Source organism: Fusarium proliferatum (assembly GCF_900067095.1).
Source record: "Fusarium proliferatum ET1 genome assembly, contig: FPRO_scaffold001, whole genome shotgun sequence".
NCBI classification, from domain to species: domain Eukaryota; kingdom Fungi; phylum Ascomycota; class Sordariomycetes; order Hypocreales; family Nectriaceae; genus Fusarium; species Fusarium proliferatum.
The window spans coordinates 91,407-106,845 of NW_022194790.1; the positions used below are offsets into that span (position 1 = coordinate 91,407).

Sequence of the window (15,439 nt, forward strand, 5' to 3'; positions counted from 1 at the left end):
TGCTAAAGTAGCTCTTTCATCAATGACTAACTATGGAGTTAGGAACCTGAGAATCCCAAGTACCTTAATGCAGTTAAGTGGTTTGAGTACATTCCCACCAGTAACTGCGACCTTGAATCATATCATAGCACTAGAGGGCTATTGCTGCTGCATCCGAGCTTGACGCCCTCCTCCGTTGACGATCATCATGTCATTCCTGCAGATGACATCAACAGCGCGTGACTGGCGACCGAAGCTAAGGGGAGTTGAGTTATTTCAGGGCAGTTCAGCATATGGAGAAGCTTCCATAGTTGAAATTACACCGCCTCGCAAAGCATGTAAGAAATTTGTGGATATAAGTGGTTGGGGCGAGGATGGCTATGGATGTGTTAAAGCACAGAGCAGAGTTGTTTAGACTAGGTAGAGAAGTAAGAAATAGGTTGAAGTGTTTAGTGACGGAAATCGCCGATGAAATGAACGGAAAGGCTCACCGTGAATAGATGGCATTGCCATTATGCTGATGACTGGTGTATAAACGATAACTGTAGCTATGGTCCAACATAGAATAAGTTATGAATTTGCCGGATATATGCTCTTAATAGCTCGTTCTCGGTTATCAAACGCCCTTTTGCAGACTCCAGTCTCTCTCGAAGGGAAAATGTCAAATCCATGCGGACATCCCGGATACACATGGAGTTCTGCACCGATACCGGACTTGTAGAACTTGGTCGCAAGCTCAATCGGCTCGTTTCTGAAGACATCCAACTCGCCCACCTCGATATACAGAGGCGGCATACCCGTGGCATCTACCATGGGTGCTGGCGCGGCTGTTTCGGCCACCACCTCTCTGCCCCTACTACAGCCCAACAAGGCCTGCCAGCCGGTCTCGTTATCCGTGGTGTTCCAGCTCAGAGACGGGGTCAAGTGCTCGTCAGCTGATACTGTGCGATCATCAAGCATAGGAGATAGCAGAATGAGCTTCGCAATACGGGGTCCGTCTTGCCGTCGAGCAAGGAGTGCCGTTGCTACAGCCAGGCCGCCACCAGCGCTATCACCCATAACACCAATGCGGCTGGTATCTACTCCAAGTTCCTCAGAATGCGCGACTAGCCAGTTCAAAGCGGCATAAACATCGTTGACGGGGATAGGATGGGGATGCTTCGGAGTCAGGCGATAATCAACTGCGAGAAACGGCACCCCCGTGCGGGCGACATATGCCGCCACTACTTTATCATAGGCCTTGACACTGCCCAAGGTCATACCGCCACCATGAGCGTAGATCACCGCTGGGCTTGGAGACTTGTGGTTCAAAGAGTACCAGCGCAGAAGGATCTTTTGGCCGGCCGATGTTCCGGCAAAGAAGTCTCTGGTCGTGACCTGATCAAGAGGGAAATTAGGGCCGGCCAGAATAGCAATACCTGGCTCCGTTCGAGCGCGCCTGGCTTCGACATCTCCCACAGGAAGGGGGGGCGGGAGTAGGTCTGTTGCCAAGAAGAGATTTCAAAATCGCATTATATTCGGGGTCGAGTTTGAACGGCATCTTGAAGGAGAAGAACGGATAAACAAATTGGTCACTGATGAACAACGAGTAATTATACAAACAAGCGAGGGCCTACTATTAATGGCGGTCTTTGTGAACTTATAACATGCCGAGCCTCTTAAGGGAACCAGTCCTGTGCATTCTCAATGGTTTGTATCAGCCATAGGTTTGTGCAGCTAGCCTTACAATATCTATCTGGATAACGGAATCATAGCAAAGGCCCAGTATGGGTGAGTAAATGCTCATTTTGGTTTAGGGCCGGGGAAAATTGCCCAAAGTGATGCCAAGGACCCATCTTGACAGATTGGCTAGTGGATAGGTTTATACGGAGTAGCACCAACGGGTCCACGGGTGAGGCCATACGGACCCACTGACACTTCCAAGCTCCGATAACGATAAGCGATAGCGAGACCGAGACCGAGACCGATATACGGAGTAGATGACTCCTTGTTAAGGGAGGAGCTCCTCCGCTTTCCGAAGACTTGTTTTGGAGTCGAGGCTAAGCTTCTGCGCTAGGCAGTACTCGGTTAATGACTCACGGATCAGATTGGACCCCGACTTTAACTGGGTATTGTCTCCATCAATTCCAGTGCGCGACGTGGCGTGGAGTCAATGACGACTTTTTACCACAGTCAAGGTAAAAGAAGAGGATGAAACAATAGTTACAACCATTCGGAATCATTCTATACTGCTTGTTCTAATTAAGCTTACTTTTCAAAAAGTAGAAACTTTAGATTTATTCAAGGCTAAAATCACCTCAGCCACTCTCGTATTGTCTATTTATAGCTATTTTGTTTATGTATTTTAGCCCGTTTTCGTGGCTGAGGCCATTACTTGAACGCAATTATCCCAGATAATTGTCTTGGCAAAAATCTATTCTTAGTTGAGGCTCAGGTTTCGCTTAATGAAAATGCTTTCTAGGAGGCCTACTATGACTGTTATATAAATTTGACTTAGTGTTGAACGTGGTTATTCTTAATTGGCAGCAGCGTGTATCAAACTGACAATGTCTTCAAAAGACATCCTGTTTGACCCACGTGGTGATATCAAGCTCTGCGTCGGAGAAATAGACCCTATCACCCTTACAGTCTGTTCAAGGGCTTTAGCTAGAGCATCCCCAGTCTTTAATTGCATGCTCTTCGGGCAGTTCATGGAGTCAGAACCAACAAATGGTAAGGACTGGGTTATAGAACTCCCCGAGGACAAACCAAAAGCGTTGTCCATCTTTCTACACATATCACATGGTCAATTCAATCAAGTACCCCGAACGCCATCGATAGATGACCTGTACGACCTTACGGTGTTGTCAAACTACTACGATGGCACACATATGCTGGAACCCTGGGTTGGAAGATGGATGTCTTTGGTGGAGGATGACGCGAATGCGTCAAAGGTCTCGATGAGTAAGAGCCTATGGATAGCATGGGAGCTTGGCCGGAAAGACTCGTTTTGCAGAATAGCAAGAAGAATGCTCATGGAATCGGATGGCTCCGAAGATCCCCAACTGAAAATTCAGCCAGACATTCTAGGTGAGTTTCTGACCCATATCCTCAAGACTGTAACTAATCCAGTCTTAGAGCGAATATCTGCAAATCGTCTCACGACCATTCAAGCACTACTAGACATTATCAGAAAACTCATCAATGACTTACTTGTCGTTGATGAGAAGCCCCGCTGGTGTCGACATGCAGAGTGGATGGGACCGCATCGCTGCGAATCCATGATTCTGGGTTCAATAACGTTTTGTCTCGCGCGAGGGGGTCTGTGGCCCCTACCCCAAGCAGAAGATGTGATGGATAGTATCGTTGGACTGCGTCGTAAGATGACTCAGCTGGTGATCCATGACATTGGCAAGGTTGATGGGCTTGATCACACACACTGCAACCCAATGCAGTTCGTGCTGGGTGAAGTGGAAAGGGTCTTTATCGATATTCGGAATCCAGTCACTGAAGATGACCTGGAAGCAATGGATAAGCAGAAGAAAAGACTCACAAAGACATAATAGAAAGGGAAAACGATAGTCCAATATGTGATTTAGATTTATTTTAAAGCTCTAGTGGCTGAGGCAAAGTAGCTCTCCAACGCACGCTTGAGATAATCAGTGGCTGCATCCATGCATTGCTGTTGGTGTCAGATGGTAATGAGTCAGAAACTTCCCGCCCAATGTGCTGTCAGAGAAGCTACAGGGGCGAACTCTAAGATCCTGTTGTCGTTTAGACTTGCATCAATTCCCTCATGATACTTCCTCCAATAACTTACTCTGGTCGAAACACCAGGTCTCGGCGGGAGATAAACCGAGCTTCTCAAACACATTAAATTAACAAGATTAACCTAAACCCAAGGCTCAACGGCCCGTCGACGTCATTGCTGATCTCTACCAAGCTTAGTTAGACCGGTCAGCGTTATCGGGACAGCCCCACAACCCATCCGTGATTACTTTCCCAATCCAGCCCATGGGGGTAATAAACCCCGAACCCCCCAGTCGGTGGATCGTCAGCGAATTTCGGTGTAAGCCAGCCCCCTTGAGGCTCGTGTATTCCTCCCCCCGACTCCCGGAGGCCTAAACTCGTTCAGAGGTCTGCTCCGCACACGACCTCTGCCAAGAATGGGCCCTGACGAATGATCACCACATTGACATCGGAACATCTGCCGATATGCAAGAAACGCCATGGTTAAAAGTCAAAGATAGGCTGCAATAATCATATAAAGCATTAAATTAAGATGTATTTTCCTTTCTCTCTCTTGTTCCTAGGAGTTTGGATTTGTTGGGCTGTTATCAGATTCTGATTGAGTTTTCCGTGAATGATAGACGGAAAATTCCGAGAGTGGGGTAACCTATTTATGTACCTTGCGTCGGTAAAAGGAGCCAGCCGTGATGTGAAGACTCTGATGTCCAGCAACCAATTTAATACTGTATAGACTATTAGTCATACTTCTTCTTAGGAACTGATGATGTAGAATATATGCCCTAGGTATATACACATAACTGCAACAGTAGATTAGAAACAACATTGGTGACAAACTCGCAAAGTTGATGGCACCATTGAGGCGAGGTCAACCTAAACCCAAAGCTAGCAACCTGTATGTAGGCCATCGCGATCACCGGGCTCCCGCCAGACCTTTGATTGGGTTTTATTTGTCATACGCGTTTAGGTCCGCGTATATCGCAAAGCACTGGCAGCCCCACCTTATTGCGCCTCCGACTAAGAGGGAGATCGAGGCTCATTCCTCGTTCAATTCTCTGTCTAGCAACAAAACAACGTTCTTTAAACCTCGTTTAGCAGAAAGACTAATCTTTTACTCTTTTGCCCCCCCACGACCCTTGCCAAGGATGGTCTTTGACAAATCACCATCAGAGACATCGGATCATCTTACAAACCGAAAGAAACGTCTGCATAAGAAGTCAAAGACAGGTTGTAATGATTGCAGGAAGCGTCGGGTCAAGGCATGTTTTTCCTACGCTTCTTTTACTATGATTACATGATACGGTGGGACCAACCTTCTGATTCTGTGTGGTAGTGTGACGAGAAAATACCAGCTTGTACCGCTTGCGTCCGCCGTGGCGATGTATGCGTCTATCCATCCCCAATAATCAGTCATCCCTCACCGGCTTCGGCTCAACAAACAGATGAGGCAGCACTCGCTGCGTCGCTGACGCTACCAAGGATCGTCGAGGGCCATGAACAATCAGCATCATCAACCACAACTTTTACACCCGATGATCTTGCCTTGCTACACTACTGGACAATCTCAACGAGCTTAGACATCATCAAGTCCCCCGTCGGAGATCATTATTGGCAAAAGACGTTTCCAAATATTGGATTCCAGTATACCTTCGTCATGCATGGAATTCTAAGCCTGGCAGCGCTGCACCTTGCCTACAGACACCCTGTCGACAAGGCGCGGCTTGTCTGTATCGCCGCCTATCATCATAACATAGCACTACGGGGATTTCAGCACGGCATCAGACAAGTGAACGACGGAAATAGTGATGCTCTATACGCCTTTTCTTGTTTAAACATGGTCTATGTGCTGGCCTTCTTTGGACCTCTCTGCGATGGCGCTTCTGTCGACAGCAAGTCCCGCATTCTCGGAGAAGGGTGGATCCCAGCGATACGCGGCGTCGACGCAGTACTACATCCTGTATATGATAGGGTATGTCGAGGGCCACTGGATGACTTGACAAAGATCGGCAACTGGGATCAACTTGACCCAGATCAGCAAGCGGTTACTCATGATGACCATTTCCGCAGTATACAACAAGCTTGGGAGAAAAATAGTGACGCATGCATCTATAATGAGTCGCTATATCTACTCCGGAAATGCAACGTGTATATGAAGCAGTTTGAGACAATGGGCAGTGAGGCCAGAGCTGAGTGGGGATACAATCAGGACTGGTCAGCACCATTTATATGGTTACACGCAACTTCTAAGGAGTATCTGGACTTGCTGCAACAGCGAAAGCCACCGGCTTTGCTTATTTTTGCATATTTCGGTGCTTTGGCACATGCCTTAGACGGATCCTGGTTTATGGAAGGTTGGGGGCGAAGCATAATACTTGTTGTTGATGAACTACTAGGAGGATATTATGACCGATGGATAAAGTGGCCTAAAGAGATTATATGTATAAAGTAGCATATATTTAAAAGTAATTAAAGATTTATCCTACTTCGTTAACACCCTCTTCATACCTTGGACAAACCATAGCTCCTCTACTTAAAAGTAATGCCACTACAGCCTTGTAACCTCCGTTAGCTGCTAAGTGAACTGCTGATTCTTGCAATTTGATTATGATCTGATCTGGACCATAAGGGCTGTTCTCCAAATGCTTCCATGTGCTCATTCCTTGCCTTGCCCCTAGCCTCCGAGCCCTTCGTAATATGTTATAAACGGTAGAAAGATCATTGATACCTGCTCCATGATCTAACAAGAGACAGACCATCGCTATGTGCCCGTTTTTAGCTGCTAGATGAAGCGCTGTCATTGACTTGTCTTCGTAGTGGTCCCAATCCCCATGATTCCTGAAACGATTCCTGAAACGATGTGCCCGTCTTTGAGCGTTAATATGTGCTCCTTTTTGTAGAAGGCTCTCCACTAATGCTAGCTGTCCATTCTCAACCGCCCAGTGAAGTGATTCACTTTCATCCGAGACTTGTTTCTGAAGTGATGGCGAACAATCCTCATCTTGCTTGTCAGTCACCTCAGACCTTGCATTTTGAAACTTTCCTTGCTTGTCGAGGATGGCGCTACTATTCACGAGGAGCGTCAAGACCCCTTTATGCCCCTTGTTCGCGGCAGACCTGAGAAAGTCTCCACCCCAGGTCACCCTGATCTTCGTCAGCAGCGACTTAACAACTGCCTCGTGGCCACCCTTCACTGCATAATCAAGAGGTGTCGCCCTGTAGTTAGAACATTCGCGGTCTGCATCGACGGTGTTCATAGCAAGCAGTAGCCTGACCACCGCCTCGTGGCCATTTTCTGCCGCCAATGACAACGGCGTCCGAGCTTCGTTGTCCGCCAAGTCTGCAAGAGTCCCTTGCTTCTCAAGGAGGAGTTTGACAACCGCAGTGTGCCCTTTTCCTGCAGCATAACATAAAGGAGTGCTTCCACCCCGGTCAGTTGAGTTAGGATCAACGTCGTCTCTAGACAGAAGGAGCCTAACCACTTCTGGGTGCCCATTTTGTGCTGCAAAGGACAACGGCGTCTGACTATTGGCATGTAAACGATCTGCAAGAATACCTTGATTGCCAAGCAAGAGTTTGACAACATCGGGATGCCCATTCTTTGCGGCCCAAGAGAGCGGGGTCGCACCGGTCATTCCGTCAGTAGAGTTAGGGTCGACATCTTTCCTGGCAATAAGTAGCTTGACAACCTCTTCGTGCCCGTGTCTTGCTGCGTATGACAATGGAGTCCAGTCATATACAGCCTTGGAATCTGCCGGATGACCTTTCTCCAGAAAAGCCAATACTGTGATAGGTAGTCCAAAATATGCTGCAGTATGTACTTCGGTTGCTATTGCCTTAATATATCCCCATGTTCCGTGATTGAAAGCCATGATTTCCTGGACTGAGGTAAGTGGTTCAGCTGGAACTTCCAGGAAATCTATAATCACCTGCTCCCCATCCATAGACGCCATGAGAGCATGATGCCCCCAATTCTGGGAGGCATAGCCATAAAATGGATTGCTCATCAGACGGTTCTTATATTGCTTTTCACTTCTACAAAAGCCGCCCTTGAACACGTCGAATGAGAGGTATCTGATACAGGCCATTGTGATTTCCGACTCTGCAATCGGAAACCACTGGTCACGACTCCGCTCAAGGTATTCCTGTGTTGTATAGTGAACTAGTCGGATGACACCGCTATTATCGTCAACTGTGACCAGACCAGAACACACTGAGACCATATCGTCGATTTGGGGGATGTTTTCTTTATTAAGTTCGAGATCATTTTCTTCGACTGCTAGCGCATGCTGAAGTTCTGAAGTTTTGAGAACTCTTCTAGCGCAAGTTATCCATGCAAGAACTTGCATGGCTAGCTCCTTAGAATCTTGGTCCTGGCCAGCTATCCTCTCCATGGCTTTCTTGTAAGCAATATCGTACGCTTTAGACCCACATGAAAGGCTGTTCAATGCATCCTTGATCTTCTTAAGAGTCTTCTTTGTGGACACAGATTGCAAATGAAGTTGCGCCAGGAGGAACCTGCATAAGTGTTATTTCTCAACTATATATTGCGATTGACTTGGACCTACATTCCGTCAACTGTCTTGGCAATTTCAGACTTGATCATCTCACGATGTGATTGCAAAAGCTGCCCTGATTGCGAGATCTTGCTGTCTAAGAACCTTCGCACGTCCTCATCTTGGGCGCGAATATTAATCGTTTTACTTCCTCCAAATTTCTCCATAATCTCCGGAATAAATCTCGATGTAGCAAAGAATTTAGCACTACCTTGGGCCTGGAGCTTGAAGATCTCTTCCAGGAACCTATTTCGGCAACCATCTATCGCATTGAGCTCATCAAGTGCGTCGACGATGATGTGAACCCGTGTGAATAGCGCAACAACAGACTGAAGAGTCGTTGAGATTTCCTCGCTGGAGGGCCGCGTCTTCCCGACGTTGTGCTTGTCGTAGAGGACTTTTAGGCTTGCTGGCATAGAATACTGTCCTTGAAGTAACTGCTTTAGTAGGCTTTCGAGCAGATGATTAAGCTTCTGTTCGTCACGCTGCCGGTAATTACCATAGATGAATGCGATCCCGACGGTGTCATCATCCCCAAAGCGGGTCATGAGTTCATTTATCACGATGGATGTGAGGATTGTTTTACCTGCTCCAGGAACGCCGGGACAAAATAGAGTCTTCCCAGTGTTGATCCAGTCATGGAATTCTTTGGAGTTCAGAAGCCACTCGCCAGTGCCCTCTTGTCGTTGGCTAAAATTGTCGCTCTGCCGAGGTCCATAGTTGACAGGTGTGAGCCACTCGAGGATCTCAACGTCCTCTTTTCTATCCATCTTACGCTTCACTTCTCGAATGTTCGCATCGGACCGTGTAACAGTTTCATGAACTAAGAAAAAATTCAGTAGGTTGCTATTGTACATTGAACCTTGTTTTACTCACTTTGGCTTAAAACTTCCTTTGCCGTAGGCTCCCTCTCAACATCGCTTGCCTGCACTTGGCCCAGCAATTCCTTCGCAAAGGCAGCTGCCACAGCGGCTGCATGGGCTTGCCACGCATTATTCTTATGCGAATCAGCATAATCGCAAATGCCCCGGATGGTGATGCAGGGGAAGTTATGCGCCAGCCCCGCCGCTTCCATCTCAACACACAGCGCCTGACCACCCAGATCCCTATTGAGCTTGTCACGGAAGATGGAATCCTTGATTACTTCGTTTCCAGATGCGATAAGCCCGTAATGCACTCGCATCTGTCTAGGCTTCCTCTTCACCGTTTGGCTCTTCTCGCAGAAACCACAGTCGTCTTCTGCGTCACTCTCCTCAGCTTCCTGATCATTAACCCGGATGACTGTTCCATCCGCTGTTCCTTCCGCAACATTCTTACTGATATGGGCATATTCAGTCTTGAACAGTTGATCTTTGAGCGAATCAGACTTGAGGTACTTGTGTGCCAATCTTGGCCACTTCTGCTCCAGTTCCTTCAAGTAGTCGGGTATTCGAGAGCCAGTCAGATCATGCTCTGACTCTACCATTGTCAAAGCTGCCAGTAAGGAATTTGGCGGACTATTCAATGACCCCGTCCTCTCGAATGTGCCTCCTTGATGTGCCTTTCCCAAGTCGTATTGGACCACACCTGGAAACGCCCCAACAGGAGTGCTAACCACGACGTCACCCAGACGAACCTTGGGCGGAATGCCACCTCCGATACCAACCATTAGACAAAACCTAATGTTCGGAAAGGTTGAGACCATATTAGTGGCAACTGTCGCTGCTGAGACATTGCCGATTTTGCCCTTAGGCAGACAGGCGATAACGACACTATGGTTGCCCACAGATCCAAGTGTATATGTGTTGTTGTCGTTCGGCGGCTTCGGGAGACTTGTATGCCTCTGGTCCAGCATAGCTATCGCCGCCGTCTGTTCGGTGGGCAGGGCGCAGACCCATCCAACATGGTAGTCATTGTGAGACCGAGGTTCAGTTCCCGATGCCATTGTTACAGACTAGGACAGGATCTGTGTTCCAGTAGAGACTCACAGTAAGTTATATCAAACAGCTAGTTCCCCGTCATTTACCACGTTCGATGGAAATTATTTATGCCGTTTTGTATTTGGGGCTAGGAGACGGTGAGACCTCTTGGGTAGAGGCAAATGAACTGCTGATCTCAGTGTTCGGCGAAAGCAAATCGACAAGGACTTGATAAATATTTCAGGGTCGCCTTTGCCCATTTGCTTATCTTTCGGGGTGAAAGGCGCCAAAAGTTGGTCGACATATGTGAGAGGAATGCGTGAAGGTTGAGAGTGTTTCGTGGAAGTGGAAGGGAGGATACCTCCTCACTTCGAGGCCTTGGGGCGGTGACAGGCGCCTACTAGGCATCAATGTTTCAGCCTTGAAATTGAGTCATATTTCTTGACCGCCGGGAAGAGCTGCAGCTTATTGGTGCTGTAAGCGCCGTGGCGCTGGAAGATCAGGCTGCGAAGGTGACGGTATAACGCAACTTTGCATATCACGTGGTATAAATGCCTGGGCTGGTCATATCTTGCAACTTTTGAGCTTCATAGAGATAAAACAACCGCCGCATGATTGTTCGCGGGCGAAAATGGGGTGGAGAGAATGGGAGAGATGTGGGATAAGAAGGAATGGCCGGAATAGTATGATGGGCTGGCCGTGAGATTCGCAATAGTTAACAATGTGTGCGAGCCTATTCACCTACCGATACTCAAAACTAAGTAGTCTTATGACTATTGGGCAACTAAATAAACAGCTTGGTTCCAGAAAATCCCTCCATCCTCAAGCCCCTTTGCCCTTGATAGACATAATTACATCACATCACGATACACATAAGGCCACCCATAACTACAAGAGATAATCAGCATTAACCAAATTCCAAACCATTCGCGAACTTACCGCCAGCAACTGCACTTGCAGCAATTCCGTTCATAACACCACCAACAATCTCCTTCGTGTACCCCTGAATCCTCTTGTTGTCCCTACGGCTCTTCTCAGCAGCCTTTTGTGCCTTGATAAGAGCCTTACGATGTGTTTCAGTACGACGTGCAACAAGTTGTTGTTGCTGTGGGTTGTTTTGCAGGCGGGCTACCTCCTTTTGAAGCGCATCACAAGACTCTTGCACGTCTTGCAACATCATGTCCTTACTTTGAACTTCAGCTTCAAATTGGGTTTGAAGGGTAAGAAGCCGCTGTATCAGCGCCTTTTTCTCGGTTTGATGTAGATCTAGCATGGTCTTGACCAATACCTGTCGACCCTGCTCAGTCTGTTGGATCTCTTTATCCACTTCGGCCTTCAGCTCTTGTAGTTGAAGAAAATACTCCTTATCCAAATCCGGGGGTGTTCTTTCTAGCTCAGCATCGAGTTGGATGAGCTGGTTGTCCTGTTCCAGGCGAACTTTGAATAGGTACTCGGCGGCCTCTATTCCTGCCGCTGTCTCCCCCAGATTCTTTTTCTCATCGACGACCTCTCGTTGTAATTGAAGCACGCGCGGGGAATGGCCCCTAAGTTGTTGTACCAGGGTATCCACGACCCGCCGTCCTGAGCCTCCTCTACTATAGCCTATTTCGTAGTGTCGAAACGCCGTGGCTCCTTTAGCGACAAAATCACCGAAAAAGTCTTGATTTGACAACAACTCATGTTACCGCTCTTCAAGAATATCCTTTGCAACAGAATTTGGGGACTCGGGCCACATCGTGGTAACGACGGCGAGACTATTATAGGAAGCGAATCCCGAAATGGCTTTCAAGATTTTTAAGCTCCTTAGGTTTGAGCCGGCCATTCGGTTATTGGTAATAGGATATAGCATAATAACACCACTGACTCGCACACCATTGGCATACGACGCACCTAGATAAGTTGCTAATATCTCTAGCGTATCAATATCAGAGCGAGTTGTGTCGTTAAACCCCGGAGTATCTACAAGAAAGATGCGTTGACCATGTCTAGTATACTGGAAAACACCCATTGAGTTAGTACCTATTAATTAGTTAAGATATTCTGTTGTATGTAAATGTTGACTTGCTGAGTCATAAGCTTGGGATGGAAGCTGTATTAATACTCACATGAATAGAGTCCATGGCCTACATTGACGGCATGACCTGTGCAGTTGGAGACGAATGTACTCTTTCCAGCTCCAGTCAGGCCCATCACAAGGAAGAACATGTCTCCCGGCTCCGACTTGTTGAGACCAAGAAATGTCTTGAAGCATTCAGCTTGATCGAGCAATGCGTCATCACCCATGCTGAGGGTACCCATGTCCAGTAACCCTATGGTAAAAGGAACCTAGAGGAGGAAACATCTATTGAGGGAACGGGATACGCAAGATGTTGGCCTAGATGAAGGTCGAACTGACCTCAGTCATGGCACAGCCTGATTAAGAACGCCTCGAAAGTGCCTCACTAATGAGTCAATCTTTGAGGGGGTTTGCCAATGGCTGTGCAGTAGCCACCTGGCCCACAAAGATAATGTGCAGTATGTGATTGTGTGATTCAACCAAGGAAGTGTGCATATGCACGTCGGTCACAAGCCCGAGAATGGTTAGCTGGTACTTGGCAATTTTCTGCCGTGAAGGTGAAATTAATCGCAATGCTTGCGAAAAAAAGAAGAGAAAAGAAAAATAGAATAGTAAGTATTCTCTGAGTCTAAAGAAGTTATTTGACTGCCTTCCTCGTACTTGCATTGTTAAACGCAGCTATACAGATCTTGTGAAGCCTTTCCGCGCTCGGCAACCAAGGAAAGCTGGCTGCATATTGGCTGCAGGGAAACCCAATGCTGACATGGCGCAGCCTATGTGACCCTCTTCTTGGCAGTTGACTACCCGATGGCCGTGTGGCTAAGCCATATGAACAAAGATCTCCCGCAGTTAGTTTCATGCCATGCTCCGTTAAACAGGCCTCAGCCATCGCGACAGGCAAACATCTTGTTCAGTCCATAAGCTTGCAGCGCAAAGTTATCCTCAACAGATTGCGAAGGCTGGCACTAATTCCCCAGAGACTTTACAGAGCACAGATAGCCGCCTGACATGACAAGCCCGAACAAAACATCCAGTCCAGTGGCAGCAGGGTCGTTGGACCCTGTTCCCAAGAGCTTTCGTAGCGGACATGCCCCTCGGTGAGCAAGTCATCTGTGAATACCACCAAAATTGCGTTGCTAATTATTAAAGACCAAATGATGCCTTTATCGCCCTGATGGGTATAACTGGCTCAGGAAAGAGCTCATTTATATCGAAATGCACCGACAAGTCTGCTACAATCGGCCACGACATGGTATCATGTTTGTTAACAAAGAACCTTCTCTCCCAACGAATTCGGACTCATGTATAGTAGGCACGTCTTTCGTCGATGTCTATCCATACGAGGTTACATCCGACTTTACTGTATATCTCATTGACACGCCCGGATTCGATGACACTGGGAGAAGTGATACCGAAGTCCTCAGCGAGATTGCTGCTTGGCTCACAGACTCTTACAAGCACAAGATTCGTCTTCACGGCATAATCTATCTCCACCGAATATCCGATGTTCGAATGCAAGGCTCAGCTAAGAAGAACTTAGTCACATTCAAAGAGCTATGCGGTGAAGATGCGCTGAAAAAGGTGGTCTTGGCGAGTACTATGTGGGATATAGTTCCTGCAGAGAAGGCTGCCAAGCGCGAGCAAGAGCTTAAAGACACTCCGGAATTCTGGGGCTGGATGCTCTCAAAGGGCAGTTCGATTCATCGATACAACAACACGGCGGAATCTGCTAGAGAGATCATACTCTCGTTGGCCGGCCACAATGCGCCTATAGCCACCGATCTTCAAAAACAGATGGTCGACGAAGGGAAGAGTCTGGACGAGACTTCTGCCGGCCAAGGACTCAAGAGCGAGCTTCTAAAAGAGCGACAGAAGTTAACCAAAGAGCGCCAGGACCTTCAAGCACTGATAAAAGAGGCAAAGAAAGAACACGACGTTGACACGGAAGAGGCTCTACAAGAAGAGAGTGACAGATACGCAGTCTTGATAAAAAGAGCCGAAGAGAGTGCCAAAGCTTTAAAGATCACCATGGAAAATCTCATCGCCAAGCGAGATTTGCGCGTGGCAGAGATGACCAAGGAGATAAGAGAAGTCCAGACCGAGTACGAGACTAACTTCAGGCTGATGACATTGGAGAAAATCAAACTGAACAAGGAGAAAGTGGAGTTAGAGAATCGACAAAAGCAACGGCAAGGAAAATCGGGCTCAAAGGCAGCGGCCAGTACCCAGGAAGCTGACCCAGGACTGCCTGGACAACGTCCAGAGGCGGGAGAGGGAGATATCCCTGCCGCGAAGATTGGAGTATCGGTTTCTATGAGCAAGTCTTTCTACATCTTGCAGAGCCCTCTTTGCTGGAGTTGGTAAGTGAACTCGAATCCTTTATGGAAATAGCTAATGAAATGATTGAAAGCAACGAGGTGGAACTGCAGGAGTTCCATAATGGCAAACGCATGGAACTTGGATGTTTGAGCGCAGTTAGCGACCAAAGGACAGCATGGATCGCTCGTTATGACACCAACGACTGGAGTAAGACATTGAGAGAGATAACAAAACGTGGAAATACTAACATTTAAAAGGATGGTCTGCGGGATTTGAACGACATTACCCCTTCCTAGCCAAGTGTATCAAATCTTACGGCCTTGATGCGGTCAAGCTGTGTGCACTTGGCCCCACCTACCATTACTACACCAGATGGAAAGAGTTTCGTTTGTACAACTGTTCAGAAACGTTCTCCAGGACGATAAAAAAGATAAAAAACAGCAACTGTTGGGTCAAGGCAGTGTGTTTTGGCTACGGAAGCTCGTTCCTCGTCTCTTATGGTTTTGAGCATGGCCACCTTGGCTGGACACATGACCTCTAGGGCTTCTACCCAAGTCTGAATCGATTTCTCAACAGCCAGAAGAAATTGGGGAATAAAATCAGCATACATGTAAGCTAAAGAAACATCAGTGGTATGCTTGGTACTTACATCGGTGTAGGCTGCGACACTCGATCCCTTTAGTAGAACCGATTACCTTGTTGTCTTTACAGATAATGAGGGAATGGACAGTAGCAAACTAAAGTACAAAATGCACTGTTCGAACAGGGCTACCCGCCGGGCAGTTGAAAAATGGTGGGAGGTGACGAAAGGGCGTCTAGTGCCTCGTCAACGATAATGCTAATTGCAATTAATGTTTTGGCTTTTGGAACCGTATCATATTCGTATAGAATACGCAATGCCGAAGGTA

At 47.5% G+C, this 15,439-nt stretch overlaps 6 protein-coding genes across 6 annotated transcripts; 3 read left to right on the forward strand and 3 right to left on the reverse strand.

Moving 5' to 3' along the window:
• Positions 1-549: 549 nt before the first annotated feature.
• Positions 550-1,519, reverse strand: FPRO_02114 (uncharacterized protein; the record flags this gene model as incomplete). Its single annotated transcript, XM_031228372.1, has 2 exons — positions 550-1,345; positions 1,398-1,519. The coding sequence occupies 2 exons, from the start codon at positions 1,517-1,519 to the stop codon at positions 550-552; spliced, it is 918 nt and encodes a 305-aa protein (XP_031074360.1).
• A 1,006-nt stretch (positions 1,520-2,525) lies between these two features.
• Positions 2,526-3,521, forward strand: FPRO_02113 (uncharacterized protein; the record flags this gene model as incomplete). Its single annotated transcript, XM_031228483.1, has 2 exons — positions 2,526-3,048; positions 3,097-3,521. The coding sequence occupies 2 exons, from the start codon at positions 2,526-2,528 to the stop codon at positions 3,519-3,521; spliced, it is 948 nt and encodes a 315-aa protein (XP_031074361.1).
• Positions 3,522-5,359: 1,838 nt separating this feature from the next.
• Positions 5,360-6,154, forward strand: FPRO_02112 (uncharacterized protein; the record flags this gene model as incomplete). The annotated part of the gene is made up of 1 exon (XM_031228594.1): positions 5,360-6,154. The coding sequence occupies one exon, from the start codon at positions 5,360-5,362 to the stop codon at positions 6,152-6,154; it is 795 nt and encodes a 264-aa protein (XP_031074362.1).
• A 25-nt stretch (positions 6,155-6,179) lies between these two features.
• On the reverse strand, positions 6,180-10,182 carry FPRO_02111 (uncharacterized protein; the record flags this gene model as incomplete). Its single annotated transcript, XM_031228705.1, has 3 exons — positions 6,180-8,220; positions 8,271-9,081; positions 9,135-10,182. 3 exons carry the CDS (start codon positions 10,180-10,182, stop codon positions 6,180-6,182), a joined length of 3,900 nt encoding a protein of 1,299 aa, XP_031074363.1.
• Positions 10,183-11,837: 1,655 nt separating this feature from the next.
• Positions 11,838-12,439, reverse strand: FPRO_02110 (uncharacterized protein; the record flags this gene model as incomplete). Its single annotated transcript, XM_031228816.1, has 2 exons — positions 11,838-12,175; positions 12,262-12,439. The coding sequence occupies 2 exons, from the start codon at positions 12,437-12,439 to the stop codon at positions 11,838-11,840; spliced, it is 516 nt and encodes a 171-aa protein (XP_031074364.1).
• Positions 12,440-13,220: 781 nt separating this feature from the next.
• FPRO_02109 (uncharacterized protein) lies at positions 13,221-15,072 on the forward strand (the record flags this gene model as incomplete). The annotated part of the gene is made up of 5 exons (XM_031228927.1): positions 13,221-13,309; positions 13,362-13,471; positions 13,525-14,572; positions 14,623-14,738; positions 14,789-15,072. The coding sequence occupies 5 exons, from the start codon at positions 13,221-13,223 to the stop codon at positions 15,070-15,072; spliced, it is 1,647 nt and encodes a 548-aa protein (XP_031074365.1).
• Positions 15,073-15,439: the final 367 nt, after the last annotated feature.